The sequence below is a fragment of the Bombus impatiens genome, unplaced genomic scaffold, assembly GCF_000188095.3.
Source record: "Bombus impatiens unplaced genomic scaffold, BIMP_2.2 scf_0765, whole genome shotgun sequence".
Classification (NCBI taxonomy): Eukaryota; Metazoa; Arthropoda; class Insecta; order Hymenoptera; family Apidae; genus Bombus; species Bombus impatiens.
In genome coordinates this window covers 156,979-174,943 of record NT_177184.1, presented here as the reverse complement: position 1 = coordinate 174,943, position 17,965 = coordinate 156,979, and the positions used below count along the sequence as shown (strand labels likewise).

General features: G+C 34.2%; 4 protein-coding genes across 4 annotated transcripts in view; all 4 read right to left on the bottom strand.

The window, feature by feature from the left end:
• The window catches only part of LOC100747658 (zinc finger protein 251-like), an 11,539-nt gene extending 7,173 nt beyond the window's left edge, over positions 1-4,366 (bottom strand). Inside the window, exons 1-2 of the mRNA XM_003492559.4 lie at positions 4,094-4,366; positions 2,166-3,994 (exon numbers count right to left, since the gene is read on the bottom strand). Of these exons, the coding sequence (XP_003492607.1) occupies positions 2,166-2,390 (225 nt within the window). The 5' untranslated portion in view covers positions 2,391-3,994; positions 4,094-4,366. The remainder of the gene's footprint in view (positions 1-2,165; positions 3,995-4,093) is intronic.
• Positions 4,367-4,488: 122 nt separating this feature from the next.
• Positions 4,489-7,891, bottom strand: LOC100747063. The gene is made up of 8 exons (XM_024370459.2): positions 7,845-7,891; positions 7,584-7,724; positions 7,300-7,445; positions 6,994-7,191; positions 6,460-6,666; positions 6,000-6,371; positions 4,842-4,995; positions 4,489-4,768 (listed from the first exon to the last, which is right to left on the bottom strand). Exons 1-8 carry the CDS (start codon positions 7,889-7,891, stop codon positions 4,489-4,491), a joined length of 1,545 nt encoding a protein of 514 aa, XP_024226227.2.
• LOC105681310 (putative macrophage stimulating 1-like protein) lies at positions 7,769-10,667 on the bottom strand. The gene is made up of 6 exons (XM_024370458.2): positions 10,463-10,667; positions 9,755-10,123; positions 9,219-9,449; positions 8,498-8,728; positions 8,105-8,264; positions 7,769-7,908 (listed from the first exon to the last, which is right to left on the bottom strand). Exons 1-6 carry the CDS (start codon positions 10,665-10,667, stop codon positions 7,905-7,907), a joined length of 1,200 nt encoding a protein of 399 aa, XP_024226226.1. The 3' UTR covers positions 7,769-7,904.
• Positions 10,373-12,214, bottom strand: LOC112213564. The gene is made up of 4 exons (XM_033323058.1): positions 11,945-12,214; positions 11,590-11,747; positions 11,398-11,525; positions 10,373-11,311 (listed from the first exon to the last, which is right to left on the bottom strand). Exons 1-4 carry the CDS (start codon positions 12,210-12,212, stop codon positions 11,044-11,046), a joined length of 822 nt encoding a protein of 273 aa, XP_033178949.1. The 5' UTR covers positions 12,213-12,214; the 3' UTR covers positions 10,373-11,043.
• Between the last annotated feature and the right edge of the window lie 5,751 nt (positions 12,215-17,965).

Sequence of the window (17,965 nt, the reverse complement as noted above, 5' to 3'; positions counted from 1 at the left end):
CGTTTAAAAAAAAAAAAAAAAAAAAAAAAGAAAATCGAGTTATGGTAACGAGTTTCTCCTTTTTAACTTAAGTACTTTTTCTCGATAGAGAGAAAATCATTTTTCGGTGTGAAGAGGAATGAATTAACAAATAGAAAATATTCAATTAATGGATATACTGCTTTTGAAAAAGTAATTTGTAATTATTTGCAATTAGTAATTACGAAGCTACCATTTGAAATCAAATGTATTTAAATTTAATAAAAAATAGAAATATAAATTATAAAAATTATAAAAAGATTATGTCCCGTAATTAAAACTGTTAATTTCCTTGTTTCAACATGTATATTCAGATTTATACCTTAATAACTTGTAGAAATATTTATTATTAAGTAAACATAATGCAAATTAATTTCACGTCTGAGTAAATAATAACGATCAGGTGAATTTCAGAGTCTACGATATTACTGTACCTGTAATATTTCGTAATATTAGCTAGTTGGATGGATAAAAGTTTATTAACCGTTTAACATTATTCATATTTATTAATACTCAATTACGTATTTTGATATTTATCGTGGCTGCTTATAGTTAGTCTGTTCGTTTTCTATTATTTAAAATCGATCAGGACGTGGCATTATCATTAAGCTACAGAAATTCTGCCGACATACCATATTAAAACGACTGAGAAAATCGTATATAAATGTTGATTGAGCAATTAAAAAACACTTTAATGTTATTTTAACTACTATGTTGATATTTTCAATACCGGATGCAAATAAGTTATTCCGATGTCTTGTAATTTAAATATAATCGAACGCCGATGTAACATATTCGCATTACGTATAATAAATCCTAATTCTAAGACGTTTCAGACTTACATGCCTCGACTCTTTAAAGCAATTTAGTTCCTTTCGTACATAATCGATACTTAAACTCCCATTTAAATGGAAATTTTAATTCGTAGCTTAATTTATTCGATAAAGCAAGGAGTTTGAAATTTGAAGTTACGATCTGTACTGTTTCTCGTGTTTCACCGAACGAATTAATTTTGAAATTCATACGAGGGTGCAATTCGTGGAATCCTTATCTTAGATATCTAATAACCAGAGGGCAAGTCCGTGATCAAGAAAATTATAAAGCGAAATCGAATTAAAATGACCATACGATGACTAATACTCGATAGACTAACTTATACTTAAAACTTGTTGTATTTCTTCTACACTATATTTATGAAATATATTTGAGTTTCTATAAGACATACTTATGCTTCACGAAACCAGAATCTGTTCGTTATTAAATGTTATAGCGCAAGCCTTTAGTTCCACTTGGATCTCATAAGCGAAAGATCTCAGATGGCGATCTCTTTACACAATAAGACGTAGAAAGAAGCGGTCGTTTAGAATTATTATTCACATACCTCTAGCCATTATACCCTATTACCTTACGTTCACACTCTTCCATAAGTTTAACGCACGAAAATGTTTTTGCGACTGTTCTAACTCGATACCTGTATAATATCGGAATCATCTCCAACTGTAAGCTGCGTTCCATCGATATTCTAAACAACTTACGATGCCGAAGAAATACTCAAACTTTTAATCAAATTTTTGGCTTGCACGCGAAAACCAGCATTACCTCGCCCCTTACAGTCCGAGTCACACCCGACATTTTATCTCGGCTGATTTACATTCAATATCGCGTTTCATCATTTATTTATATTTTATATATTTCTATCGACGCTAGAATCATCAATTTGCGAAATGTGAATACAGTATAGTCGCTAGAATTAATACAGCGTTTTATAATTTCTATATGTGTTATAATTTCTATAGCGTTTAAATATAATTCAAAGTGCTGAAATATAATCCTTGTTGTTTAAATTATACGCCGAATTACAATTAAAGCGATACTTTCAGCTTTTCTACCGATAAAAGTCGACTAATTCTATTCCTTATCTTCTATTGTATTCTTTAATTCTATTAAAATTGCTTGCATATGGTTGATATTTACAAAGAGAAACGTTTGAGAGGTCAGACAAAACTGTGGTGCAAAGAGTAAGGTTTTCTCGTCGACGGAAAGAAACGAGCTCGATACAGAACCGAAATAGATTAACGGCTAAGATCAATCGCAAGAATCCGAACAACGAAAGTTGGAAGAATCTTACGACGAAACACGTTACTTACATCGTTGTCATCGAGAAGGGAGTAAAGGTCGATCTTGTCGAATCGAATGGAGCCCTGAAAGGGGTAGATCAACGTCCCTGCCGGAATAAGCACGTTCGACCATACGGATATCCTGACGTCCGTAACTAAACCGCCTGAATCATTCTTGAAGAGGCCCTTGTAGTTCGATCGATCATTCGCTAGTGCCAAGGAAAATTCTTTGGGTATCAGAACGCAGGTTTCCATAACAAAGGGCCCGCAAAGGGTAGCTTGGGGAAAATCACAGCTACCGTTGTCTCCACTGTTGTAAACACTTTTTCCCACACAACGACAAGATCCTCGATTCTTTCTTTTTTATCGAACGCTTGTTACCAGACGATCGTGCAAAATGACCAAACGTCGATGTCCTTTTCTCTTTTTCTTTTAACAGTCTCTGCCAGAGATGTGGTTTTCGGCAAGAGAAATGGTAACTCGAGATCGATGGAAGAGGGTGGCGAAAGCAACGTTCTGAATTCGAGGGGAACGATGTTAATTATTTTCGTGAAAAGCCACCACGACGTTGAAACGCACTCGAATCGTTTTTTTTAATACAAGTACAGAGAGACACTGTGTGTGGAGCGCACTCGAAACTGTCCCGTGTTCCCCGGTCGTACGTCGTTTTCGTGTCCGCTCCCGACTTAGATCTAAATGAGGAACACGATCGATCGATATACCCTGCGGGCGGGGGGATCGAGCAATTTCAAAAATTGGAGCAAATCGAGCAAGTGCGGCGTGCGACGATCGCAAAGTGAAATTTCAGTTGCGAGCGTGAGGGTCGTTCGTCCTCCAAGGTGCAAGGGCCTCGGCTGACTGGATAGGATTAACCGACTGATCTTGACCTTGCGACGGGTTACCAGCATTTGCTACCGAATGGGTAGCCCTTCCCCTTCCTTACCTCTTTTCCCACTCACATGGCCACAGTACATGGCCCGCTGCAGACTTTTTCAGTGGCGTAGCCCTCTGCTAGTATCCTTTGACGCCGTACTTCGCCCTCTCTTGCCGATCTTCTCTTCACCGTTCTTTTACCGATTTCCGCTTCTTCTTTCATTTTCGTTCGACCTCTTCGTTCGACTATTTATCTCCAACGACTCCACTGTCTTCGTATCTCGCGTAATGTTGTTCTCTGTTCTCGTTTCACATAAGGAACAAGTATACGACCAAGACTCGTTAGAGATAAGAGTAGCCAAACGGTATACACGCCAATGGATCTCTTTGCCCCACTATGTTCATCCTGTGGCGAGTGCACTTGGTGTATAGAACGAGTATCGGCTGCTTCACCATTACAAGGAAGCCGGCTCGTCGTCCTCGTCGTCGTCATCGTCGTCTTCTTCACCCTTCTACCGTCGCTGCAGCACCGTAAAGAGAGAACCCACGTGGGCGATTGGGCACCTGTCGCTCCCTGTGCCCTTTCCTTCTCCTTCGCGCGTTCTGCTCGCTCGTGTCCATCCTCTTCTAGTTCCCTACCATCTTCCCGCTTCCACGCCCTACCATATCCTTTTATCCGCCGCTCTCCTGCTCCTCGCCATTTCTTCCACCTAACAGCCTTCTGGACTCTCTTATTTCTTTCTTTCGTCGCGTTTCCTCGGGCCTGCACCTTGGCGATCTTCTGCCAACCAGCCGAGGCTGCCTCCCTGATTCCACGCCGTTCCCTCTCGCTTCAACCAGCTTCTTCCTCTGCCTCCTGTGTCCAACTTCTTTCCTTCTTCCTCGTTCATCCTCTTCTTCCACTTTGCCTCGTCGTCGCTCGCCGCCACTCTGATCTCTTTCTCTCGCCCTTCTTCTCGTTCGCCGCCGTTCGCTCTACCCGTCACCTGAAAACCTCTCCTTTTATTCGTTCGTTACGACCAAACGTTGGAACACCGAGGAATATAGTTACGAAATCGATCGGGGACCGATCCCTACGCTTTTACCTCGCGATTACTCGCTCCTTCGCTGATTAGAAGTTCGTCTTCTCACGCGTTCGATCGTACAGAAGAGTTGACGAGTTTCCAAGGTTTCCAGTTCCTCGGTTTTTATTTTGGAATCGATCCACGTAATGGTAAACGAGAATGTTTGTTTCAGGCGATATTTGAAAAATGTACTCGAAGAAATGGTAGACTGGAATTTTCGTAAACGTAGTAGTGTCTTGTAAGATAATTTTATATCATATCCTTTATCCATACTGTTACTACACTATACTGTATCAACGTGTACCGATTGTAAATTACCAACATTTGTATTAAATATGATTATAATAATTTGTATTAATTGTACAATAAACATTTTATATTAAGCATCTTAAAAAAGCGATGGTTTATCGTGTAGTTTAATCATTGGTTGCCGTTTGATGTTTGGGAGTTCCTTGATCTTCGGTCGTCGTTTGGTCTTCAGTAACTTCATCTTCAATAGTCGCTTGGTCGTCGGTAGTTATTTGATCGTCAGTGATCGCTTGATCTTCGGTAGTCATTTCGTCCGTCAGTGGTTCATATTGTGTGCCTCTTGGACTTCTGGTTATATTTCTCAGGTCAAATATGCGTTTCGCAGTTTCTCGAATTCTAATTGCAAGATATATTTGTTCATTTAAGTTTTTAACCATCAAATTATGGCTTGAAAAATATAAGACGATTGTACATTAAGAAAAATAATACATTGGATAGTGAAAATAATTACTGCACATACGTTATGTAATAATAAGATCCTGCGATTATAGCTGCGACTAAAATCAGAAAAAGAACCAATACGAAAACACCGACGTAATCTTCATTTGGCAACCAACCAAAAAAGAAACGCGTTGCCTGATCTTCCATCAAATGCGTACGCCAATTTGGTGGTCCTAGAACTTAAAAATGAACTTTAAAATAAACGAATTCAGCTAATATAAAGTAAATATCGTAAAATCAAAATATCTTTATTCAAAAAACTGTATCAAATTTAAAACTGGCTCCGCTATTACATCTACTACAAAGGTAGTTCGCTGTATTATCATAAGTGGATAAATTTTATAGAAATATTGTGTTTTGACAAAACATTCAGATAGGAAAGCTTTAAAGTCTACGAGAAATATTGAACGCGAGTAAACAACCGTGTGAAATTCACTTAGGGAAAATTTTCAAATAATAACATCCCTAGAAGATCTTGAATGTAATGTTACCTACACTGTTACCGGTTTTTCCGGTTCCCACAAGTTTCTACCAAGACTCGTTCAGTAAACTGTGCATATATCAAAAAAGTAGATGATTTTACATAAAATAATATTTTCTATTCTATATTCTATTCTAAATTCATTTGGAATTTTCTATGTTCTTTTCATTTCGTATTTGTTACAGATATTAATTACAGATGAACATCGAACTTTAATTATTTTTCTGTATCGTTACAGTATAAGATCTATTTTGCATTTGTCAAGATTTATATCGGAAGAATTTATCATGTCTGATGTAATTGATGGTAATTATCTTATCATGGGAACAGGGAACTTTTATTATACTACGATTTATTAGTCACTTACTACTGTCCGAATACCCTCTTATTAAAATGTTATTCTTTTAGTGAAGAATGTTTCCTTGAAGATAGTGTATCAGTGATGCACATTATATTCTCGTTATAATAATATTCTCCGATGAAAGATCAAAGCACAACGTAAATTATAATACATACATATACCTATTACCAATTAAGAATACAAGTTATGCAAAATACAAGTACTAACTGTATACTTTTTATACAAAATATTCAGAAATATTTGCCTCACAGCTTATGATTGATACCAGTAGAATGATTTAGACGTAGTAGAATAAAAATACGAAAAATATAGGTAAGATTAAAAATAACAATTACCTCTGATATATATCATATTTGTTATCCATACAAAATTTAAGTCATTTTGCTTCACGACACATTGCCACATCCCGTTATGCGTTTTATTAACTTTTGTAATGTGTTCAACATCGGCTGCCATTGGAAGCGTGATGCCATAATTCTTCCACGTTTTATTGCGTACTAACCAAGACACTTCAAGCTCCGAATAAATGTGTCCTAGGATTGCACAATGGCATTGTATGGTTGTGTCTAGAGTTTCCCTTATTTGCATAGTTTCCTCTGCTGGAATCACTGCCAAGGTGACCACTTTGATAATCGAATACGTTCCATCGATTCGACGTAGTGTCATCGCATAAACGCCAGAATCATTTAGAACCGCTTCCATTATCTCTAAATAAATAATTGTTAATTATCTCTGAACAAGAGATTCTCGGTGACAGCGTGATTTCAATAAAAACCATGAGAAATTATATTTTACCAATACTGTAATCTTTTAACTCCAATCTTTCGGGCTCTATCTCCACAAAGACACCGTTTAAGGACCATTGTAATTCGGAACGAGGAGATTCCTTAGTAATTAATTGCACGATATCCGAGTCGGATTTAATTGTGATAGAACGATGTTCTTTGGCAGTAAGGGCCGTGTGGTTCATTCTAATTCTTCGATTTATCAATTTTATCGTATCTACGAGCAAAATAGTTTACGTATTATTTTTGCAGAGATGATATCAAGTTTCATTCTGATATTTTTATATCTAATCTTAATACGATTGTTAGACCGAGGATATTCATGCACTTATGGAAATTGAAGAAAGTAGAAGGACTTGATTATATCTTTATATAATTTCTAATTTTACAAAATTTTCATTTTTAATTTTAATATACGTACATGCGATAATTTCTTCTGACAGATCGAAGATAAATTTATTTGCAGCTGGTTCCAATAAATGACAATATGTATACCGTGTGGAAATTCATAGTTCTCGAATGGAACTAGAATTTTTAAAGTTACCTTCGGTTATATCGCCACAAAGAATTTCGTTGCAACGTCCAGTCATTATACTCGGTCCTACACACGGTTCTCCTCTGATGTTAGGCGTTGGCGAGTCGCAACGTCGTTTTCGAATTCCTGTACCACCATTGCAGCTCACGCTGCATGCCCATGGTCCCCATTCTGACCAACCTCCATCAACTGGTGGTCCTTCTATATCTTTCAAGGAAGAAATTTAATTTTATTAATAATGTTTTACAAAAACTAAATCTCTTCCTAAATCTTCCTAGATATTTAATAACAGAATACAAGGGCATGTGTCTCTACCCGTTGGAACGCAATTGACAGACCAAGTAACCCAGCTGTTGACACCGACGCCGACGGAAAAGAAGTAGAATATGAGAAGACTGGTATGCTGATAATGAAACACATTTGTGGCGTTGGAGTAGATGTTCATCGTGTTTGCAGACCATCTGCGAATTTTAAAAAGTAAATGTCACTCAACAAAACTTTCTGAATCGTTGATCCTACTGCGGATCATAAAGGTATCTATCTTTAGTGCATAATATCGAATTATATTTACCAAGTAAAAGTTTATACCATTTTTTTACCTTATTGTGATATTAGTCCATGAATTCGTTGTGAATAAAGGTACGCGCGATTTTTGTTTGTGGAAAACCGTCACTGTAGGGTACGTAGTTTTTGCGAATAATATCCAACGATCTGGGTCATTAAGCTTGAGCACAAAATATCTATTAAAATAGTATATATCAGTAAATTACGTTTAGTGGAAGCTCTGGTGTTTATTAAAATGAGTATATCACAAGAATTTAACGTGGTTGGGTAACGATAGATCTTTGCGTGTAACTTACAGAAAGTCGAGAGTACAATTTTGGGATAGTAATGCAGCCTGCTGCATGAAAACTGAATATTCATCTGCAAGAGATGTTCGGGCTTTTAAGAACTTTTGAGGAAAGAATTAAAAAAAAAGAAGAATTTATAATATGTAAGATTGCCAATATAACAATAATTTGATTAATATATTACAGTATTATATATATTACCGAAATTATACATGCGAAATTTAGAGATTGAGAAACTGAAAACAGGTGAGAAAATTTATTACATTTACCCTGGAGTCTCGGGCATCAGGTAGAAAGGGAAATGAACTGCACCTTCCCCTCGAAGATGAAGAGTCACTTGTTGAGGAAGCAATATTTCTTCGTCAATCCATGTTGATAACGATAGGATTCTGGTGTATTTATCAGTTCTCGTGTTTTCTATATGACAATCTATTCGTATCAAAAATCATTTATATTCATTTTAACTTGATACTTGTATCTAGATTAAAATATGAAAGGATATTCATGTAAAACATTAAACATTTCTATGTACCGATATTAAACATTCACCCCTATATTTCTCGAGGACATTACTAACATTAATAGTGATTAATAGACCGCAGATTTTCGTGGACTTATGCGAAATTATAATATTTAGTTTGTTTCTTTAATTGTGAACGTACTTGATCCACGATCGAACGCGAAGCCAACAGCTTTTGACTGTTCGCTGCCATAATAATAATACATTGGTAGAAAAGCATTGGGAGGATCGGGATGAGTCCATTCGAACAATGGTGTAGGATCGTCTTCGTAATAAAGCAATAATTGTCCGCGTGGTATACGGATGATAAAGCTGCTCCATTTTCCTACATAAAGCAAATGTGGCAGAGTTTTCCTCTTGACTAAGGAAATTTCTGTAATTAAACAGACTTCGGTTAAAAAGCGAAATAATTATAACAAGTTGTTCTTAGAAATATAAGAAGAAGGAGTAGGATGGGAATACACCGAACTTGAAATTACAATGCCGTGCTTCAAAGATATTAATTATACGTTCAATAATAGAACAAATTAATTAAAACTTCCTCTTATCCAGTTTTCCTTTAACCGGTTCCCGCGTTAACCTGTTAGCTGCGAAAGACTAGTTAACTCGTCGGGCTACCAATGTTTTAATGATTTTCAGTTGATAATTTGATTAATCGAAGTTCTTTAGTTTCTTTAAACATGCAGACATATTTATCAACTTCTAAAGGATCTCCTGATTGACAGATAACGGTCAATGATGGTGAAAGATAAAAAATAAATTATAAATTATTATATTAACATTTGCAAATTTGAAATTGCCGACTCTAAATTCGATCACTGGGAAACAAACAAGTATTCCGACAGAATATGTTCGCTAATTACCTGTAGTTTCCGATTCGTAAAAGAGAAGTACTTTTTCGTTGTTCGACGTTCCTATTTTGAGGATGTAACGCGATTTTAATCCATCATCGGCTAAAAAGACAAACACGACAGAATCTGGATTATCCGGTTCCCAAGCTTTCACAGAAAAGTGTAAACCTTCCGAACGATATTCGGGTAAAACGTATATACGCCTATCTAGGCCATCTCCCACGGCAAGGAACGTGTACTCCTCTGTAAAAACGACGATTAATTATAACTTTCATTGTGATTAATTAGAATTAGATTTTATATTAGTATACTTTAATTGCATCCCAAGAAGAGAATCATTACTTTTTAAATAAATAACAAAAATATTGGAATGTCTTTTACCATCATGCTAGAACGCGCTTTACTATTATTACGTTTTAGCTAATAAACAAGGAGGTTCCAAGTGCAAATTCACTGAGGAAACTATTTCATACGGAAGATCTTGAATAAAATATGGAAAATAAAATTTGTGAATAAAATATTGGAGAAAATAATGCGGCAATATTTACCTGGTTTCCCACAATCTCTAACGTTGCATAGATCATGGGGCACCAAAGGATCCTTGGTATAACACCAAGTGCCGGCGATATTACGCGATGGATTTCTGCAATAATTACTGGCATTCTTGGCACTTCCTTCTGGAAAGACGCTATCATTGAAATATTCTCTACCGACTGTCAAACTGGTTTTGGGAACTGCTACATTTGCTCCAATTTTTGCAGATCTGACGCGAGTCGATTTGGTAGTATTTGCTCGAGACGCATTTTGGGCCATCGCTGGTAATTTGGGTCTGATTGGCCATTTGTCACAATCACGTCCTGAACGTGTTTTCGAAAGTGTTCCCATGTAATCGTTCGCCGTACCTGCCATTCGACATTCTGCAAAGGAGAGTTAATCGTCTTTGTTTTGTACTTGTTTTAATGTACGGTAGAACTACGTCGCTGTACTACTCAACTCCACTTATTGCAACGAAATTTAACTGAACTTTTGCTGATTGAATTCGCTTGTCTGTGAGTGACCTCCTATTAGGAGCTTTCGTTATACGAACGAGAAACTATGAACGAAAATAAGTAGCGAGGAAAGTTGACGAGTTTCTATATAAACCATTTGTCCTGTCTGACAAATTCAGACGAACGGAGCTTTACTGTATTTAAGTACAAAAATTGTATTTATCGGGACGAAATTTTAATTAACACCTAAATAGAATCATTAATTACCTGACGATCTACATTTTCGAATGGAGCAATATCGTTTTGAAATCGTTACACTCTCCCAAGGGACGTATGCGTAACAATAGGGACCATTGGAGTCGCGAGTGGGATTTCTACATTTATTAAGTGCCTTCAAAGCAGATCCGTCGATAAAATTATTGTCATCTTTGTTCTCTGCTGGGATCTTATATACCAAAATGAAAAATTTCATGTTTACAGTAATTATTACAGTAATTGCAACAATTATCGTTGTTCACTGTAATACAGATTTACATATCTACTATGATTGCACGCGTTATGTAAGTATGTACTGTCTGAAAGATCAAGTGTCTGAATCATGTCAAAATCATTTATCTTTTAATTAACATCTTTAGTTTGATATATTAATAACCTTTTACTAAGTATATTTCTTACTTCTTTCGATATCCATGGAATACATGGAATTTCTTTAATGCTTGTCCATTGTGTACCTTTGAATTGAAAATCTCCTATATCGGACAAACAATTTGGTGGCCAAGCATCTTCTACCGCATCTGATTCTATTTAAACGTAAGTTTCCTATAATCGTCTTTCGTATCGACGTATAATCATTTATCGAGTATATTTTCTTCGGTATAATTGCATTCTACTATGAAATTTAATTTACGCACATCTGACGATAAATACGCGTAACACGAAGATTTAAATCGAGGAATGTTACCTTCCGGAGAACAAAATAGCGTCCATTGCGCTATTGTCTTTTCGCTTCCAATGCTAAACCACCTCAAACTAGCAAAAAAGATTTCGTTCATGTACAATAATTCGATAGCACCTCTCTGCTTATGTGAATACACGCGTAAATGTCCGCCAAAAATGCTACAACGTAAAAGAGAGCAATAAAGTACTAAAGTAGCGAAATGGACGAATGTAATAATTCGATTGTAATATACGAAATCGTCAACCTGATGCTGAACTCCCTCCATGACCAAAAATCGAGCAAGCCTGAGGTGGAGATCTCTTTTAAATAATGTTTGGACGATTCTTCGAATTCTTGATACGTTAGTGTCGTAACGTCTTTGCTTATTATTACCTATATTATATCGTACGGTAATTTAAAAAACGATCTTTCAAGACTCGAATATTAGGATATTTACCGTCACGGAGGGATATTCTATCGATGGAGTTTGATACAAACGTATTTGGATATTTTGGCTCGCACGAACGAAAAGCCGAACATCGATCGTATCGTTATTTTTTTGCATGGCCCAAACTTTCGAAAAATCAATGCCGAAAGTCGTATGCGTCTCGCAATCTGAAAATTTTAGTATATAGCTATTATTACATATAGTTATATAAAACGATCTAGTATTTAGTGTAGTTAAGATTTAGATAATTCTCTGGCCGATATATATGAGGCTTAAATTTTAGAAATTTTAGGCTGCGCTTTAACCATATTTAACAATAACATTTTCTTCGTATTCTACTGACTTCGATTTATCGAAAACGTACGAATGTGACAGAACGCGGTGCTCCACAAAACGTTCGTCCCTCGAACTCCATAATACAGAAATGTTTCTGGGTACAAGCTTGTAATTCCATGTTTTTTCTTATATTCCTGCATCACTAAAGGTTTCATTGCTCCCTCGATACCAGCGGAAATGAAACCACCACCCCATGTTATCCATATTCCCGTCCACTTTGAACCGACCAAAATTTCAGGAGTATTTTCAGCGTTTTCTCCTTCCTGATCGAAGAAAAAAGAAATATATTGTTTCATAATCATTAAATCTTGCATATTGTAAATCTTTAGCTTCTCGTTTAAATCACAAAAATTGCAACTTTTTATTTAAGTCTAAGTACTCTTATTTCGGATACTCTATATGTATATTTTCTTAAATATTATATCGTATTTTATTTTCTTCACTTATAAATTTCCCTGTAAGAAAAGGCATGAATATTCATACTCTATATATTATACCACGTAATTAGGAATATAGAAAAGTTAAAACATCGTATTGTTACGAACATCATCTGCTGGAAATGTTTGACGGCTGCCAGAATTTCCGAACACCAGTTCAACTCCTGCAGTCCATATATCTGCTATTGTTTCAGCGGAAGCGGGAATCGGTAAAAGACTAAGCAATATACCAGCTTGCCCCTGTACGTATGCATTATTCTGTTAAACTAGGAATTTTTTTGCCACAAAGAAGAAAAGTAGCTAAGATTTAAACCTTAAAATAATTCTCCATCGATATTCCCTATCTATAGAAATTATATATGCGTTGATCTTTTATCTATATTTATTTTATCTTTTATGTTCTATTCTTTCTCCTGAAAGAATATATAAAGACATACAAAGTTTTAATGGTATACATATACATTGGGATAATCGAGCATTGAAAATAAATAAATAGATGTGTATACCTTTTTCTCGTCATCTGGATTCCACAATTTAACCCAAAACGAAGTGTTGCCACTGGGTGCGTGTAATTTTGTGAGTATAGCATAATTAGACGAATTCTTCGTAAATGCTACGCAATCTAAGAAATGTAATAACAAAATAATAGTAAGAAGAAGAAGATCATGTGGATAGAATCCATGGGATAAATACAAAATCATGTGAAACCTCTATCGTCGCAAAATGGAACATCGCAATACTGCTTCCGAACATATTCGAAATCTTCTTCGACGTAACACCATGGCCCTCCGACGTCACCTGACGGATTTCTGCAGAAATTTTCTGCCTCCCTACGTGATCGATCAGGAAAGTCCTGATCTCTGAACTTTTGGCTCTATAAGATAATGTTACATTGTCGAAGGCAAACAACAAAAATTTCTTGAAATTCTATTCGCTCAGTATCGCATTAAGGTTTATTTTATTCACCTTCGAACCTTCAAGCTCGTATCGTTTGTGCCATGATTTACATTTACTTGCGGACGTTGCGATTTCTTTAGTCCCTCCATATTCAGCTCCTGGTCCCGATAGTTTGCATTCTACTCGTTTACACATAATTATAATTATTATTGTAAATATTTTTCAAAAGAAACGTGATTTCGAAAGAAAATTGAATTTTACTGCGATTCTATTCCATCGAAACCTACCTTTATCGATAATTATGAACTTTCTCAATTTTCCTAATGAAATATTTTCGATCAAATTATTTATATAATCTTTTACACAATATTCTGTTACTTAATAAAGTAGGCAAGTTACAAATAGCGTGCTTGTCAATTGTAACTCTTATATAGGATACTCGATATTTTATTGATTTTACTTATCTCAAATTTTGTAACATTGTAAGTTTCACTTTTATTATATTACCTCCAAAATTACAAAGTGGTACGTCACATTCGTCGTCTATAAGCGAAGGTTCCAAAGTATAACACCATGGCCCTCTATTGTCATTCGTTGGGTTTCTGCAGTAATTTTTCGCAATTTTTATCGACCTTTCGGGAAAATCTTCGTCGCTTATATCTTTACTAACCTGACATCGAATATTATGAAAATATATAGGATCTCTGATAAAAGTGCCAAATTTATTATTAATATAAACAGTTATTACAGTTTAAGTTCATAAGTACGTATTACGTAATTGGTAGATCTCGTGTGAAATTTGCCAATTAACTCAGATTCTCGAAGGAATAATCGATAATTCAAAATTTAAAAATTTTTTAATTTCGAGAGTTTGTCTACGACCTGAATGATTTATGAAAACACTTACACGCCCTACATAAAATGCTATTGTGGTGGCAACCACAGTAATTAGTAACATTAACGAATATGAAAATTGTTTACGTCGATACGATTGATTATCGTAATGAATATAAAAGAGAAAAATTAAAAAGAAAAAAATAATATAAGTAAATAAAATAGTTTTGAAGGTTTTTAATACTTTCGTAATGATTTTTCTAATTTACCTCGGTTTTCACGAATATTCCAGTATCTATGAATTTTCGATAAAAAAAAAAGATAAAAGGCTTAGATAGAAAAATATTTCTTTGAAATTATCATCAATTTCAAATTAATAATTTAGTTTAGATGAAAGCTACCTCGTGTATTGGTTCTTCTGCGTACCAAGATTGGCATCGAATGCCACCGGAAGTTTTGGCTATTGTTCCTCTATATTCCATTCCCTTTTGCGTTAGTTTGCATCTCATTAAATCGGTAAGGATTGCATTACGTGCTACAATGAACAATGAATAAATATTTCCATCTGATAATATTACGTGTCTTATAATTCTATCTTGTTCGAAAATAGTACTCATCTTTATTCGTTTATCGTTCGTTTTTAAGGAGGTATTCGTGATCTATCGTATTTACCTTTTTGACTTGTAGTTAAAACTATCAAAAAGAATATGAATATAAGGTTATAGGTCAGATATAAATGCATACAATGCTGCATGTTATTTTTTATTGACTTCTTTTTAACGTAGTAATCCTTGTTCGTTATTTATTACTTTATCCTTATTATTTATTCTATATCCTACGTTTTATAATTGACGCTCACAATGATGTTTCTTCTTTTTGTTCAACGAAAACGAACACTAAAATAAATACGTGAATATCAATTGCGTTATATTGTTTTATCTGAAATTCGTTCTGAAAACGAACGTAATTCAAAGGAAACGAAATTTGAGTAAGAAAATGAAACGAGTCGAAAATTGATCATAAACATAGCTGTGATACATTTAAAAAATTATGTAACCGATTATATTCAAAACCTGAAATATTAATTGGAGGGAGGGAAGAGAATTTTACAAGTGGTATTAAAATTTGAAAAATTTTAATGGGGTTTCTCATAAAACTGAAAGTTTACATCAGATAATATCACACATTCGTAAATATAAAAATTATTGTTATAAAAAATTGAAAAATTAAATGTAAACTATGTCGCTTGGACATAATTCCATTTTGTTAACACTGTATTAACCCTTTTGCTACAGTATCCTTGGAATTAAAAATATTTTAATACAAAAAAGACAAAAAATGTTATATTATGCGAAATACACACTTAGAATTTTCACAAATTCGTATATGCACGTCCTTCGCAGCGAAAGGGTTAATTTCAAACATTTCGAAGAGCAACTTTCTTGCTCTCGATTTTCAACTTAAGTAACTAATTATCTTTAAATGTTATTAAGTCCTCTCTGATATTTCTTGAAGAGAGCACTAGTTCATTTTCTTAAAAATGAAAAATTTAAAATAATAAATCGCACACGCATTCTCCAATTTACGCGATTGCACAGAATTTTTCGATGTGAACAGCTTACAGAGGATGGCTCTTATTTACACTGTATGAAAATCTTTTTTCAATGTTTCTTTCGCGACAACTCATCGTGCTCTGGTCCCTTGAACATTAGAAACAGTTATTTAAATGTATCTTCTAACGAGTATCTTCTAAGTTATCGATTATGTCAAAAAACAAACGTCGAACAAAAGTCGTAGATTTGGACAAGAAGCAGCTTTTATCTTCTATTGCTTTTTTTCGTGCAATGAACGTTTCTAAAAAAAAAAAAAAAAAAAAAAAAAAAAATGGGACTGAAATTGGATTATTGCGTGTTAGTCAACGATTATTAAACGGTGATTACACCTTTTAGTTATGCAAATATGCATGTAAATCAATTAGTACCATTATAAATTTGTTAAAATGCATGGCGTGCATTTTTAACGAGCATAACAAATTTATAACAAATACATCAGTTTTTAAATGGTAGAACTATACTAGAAAATGATTAAGCATAACAATTTTTTCTTTCAATTTTTTTTCTTTTTCTACTGCTTTTTTATCTTTTTTTTGTTATTACGCCACCTAGCAACGTGCAATAGATTGTTAAAAAGAAACAGCTTATCTGTTTCCAAACATCATCTATATTGTAAAAAACTTTTCGCAGACGTACGGAATCTTTTATAAATTTTCGAAAAAAATTTCGATCTGTGTTCATAATTTTTGTTTAGTTTTGATTATTATTTTCTTTAACACGATCATATATCTCATGTCTGCATTTGCCTCACACAAATATCAACTTTTTATCGTATATCGAGCATACAACATGTTCAAATTTTGACAGCAAACTGCCCATAAAAAGTTCAGCAGTCTAAAAAAATAACAAGAATCATTTCTTTCTTCTTCTTGTCACAGAAATCTCATTTCCTGGATAATATCATAGCATTCGTAAACTATCTTGTATGCAGGATTTGCAATACTTTTACGTTGTTTAGTATATATACCAGGTATATGTATATATACATATATACATGTATATATATATAAATGTATACGTATATATATATATATCTGGCATATATCTATTATATTTTCTGTTTACCGAATATAGTTTTATACATACGTATTATAGTGCACTGTGTATACAATATTGAATTCGTATCAGCATCATTCTGTTGTAGTATAAGAAACTATAACAAAACATTTTCGTTCATCAAATATCTTATAGGAGAACAAACTTATCCATGAATTTTTTCAAATGGACGTGCAACGCTGGACAATTATTCCCTGGCTTTGCTCTCATGCTAGAAATCATATTATATCGTGTCTCTTTTGAGAAATACTCAATCGAAAATATTTTGTGTTGTAACTGTCCCTGATTAGTTAAATGTATGTAGTAATTGAGCAGGATGATACATATTTAAAATTTAACTTAATCTTCGTGTCTTAACACGTGCATTACATAAGGATATTTTGCTAATAAAATTGTTCTATACCAGGGACAACATTATTGCTATATACTCTAACGCTAGAGGTCCTTTAATATGAAGAAATTATTTTTTGTAAAAACTTCTTCTGATAAATCATATTTCGTGTGTAGAGACCTCTTCGACAATATTAACGTTGAATTGCTGTTTTTGAACATGTTTAGCGTAGCGATTTGTTAAAATAGTCTATCCTTCTTAATGTTTCTCCCTTCCTTCCATTTTTTAAGTAGTTCGGTTTTGTGAAGACATTTCTACACAATGCAATTGAGAGATCATATATCCTTTGAACATGAGTTCTTAGAACTAATATTTAATTGATTGCTGACTGTGAACTATTACGCTAATATAAGTCGGTTATTTGGTAAATATATCACCAGCTTACCCCAAAAAAAGGAAGAAAACGAGAAGAAATATAAATAAAATTTGACATAGTACGTATAGGCCAATTAAATTACTCTACTTAAAAATTCGTCAACTGTTGTTGTGAATACATCAAAATAAATATTCAAACAAATTCTTCTTTTAAGTCTCTGCATAAGGAAGAAACGAATTGGGAACAAAATTTCACATCTATTAAGTCAGTCTTATTTCAGTCTTACAGAGTGCAAGTAACTAATGCCTTCGTGAGTTTCATTAACGGCAAACTAAATTAAATGTCCTCGCATTCATTTAAGACTGACTAGTGATGCATTGAATTCTTATACATCGTATAGAATTCATATTTTACAGCAAACACCGTTTTGCATTAACTTTTTCCCAATTGTTGTGATATCAATTCGGATAATTAAGATAACAGGTAACGATGTTACTAGTCACGA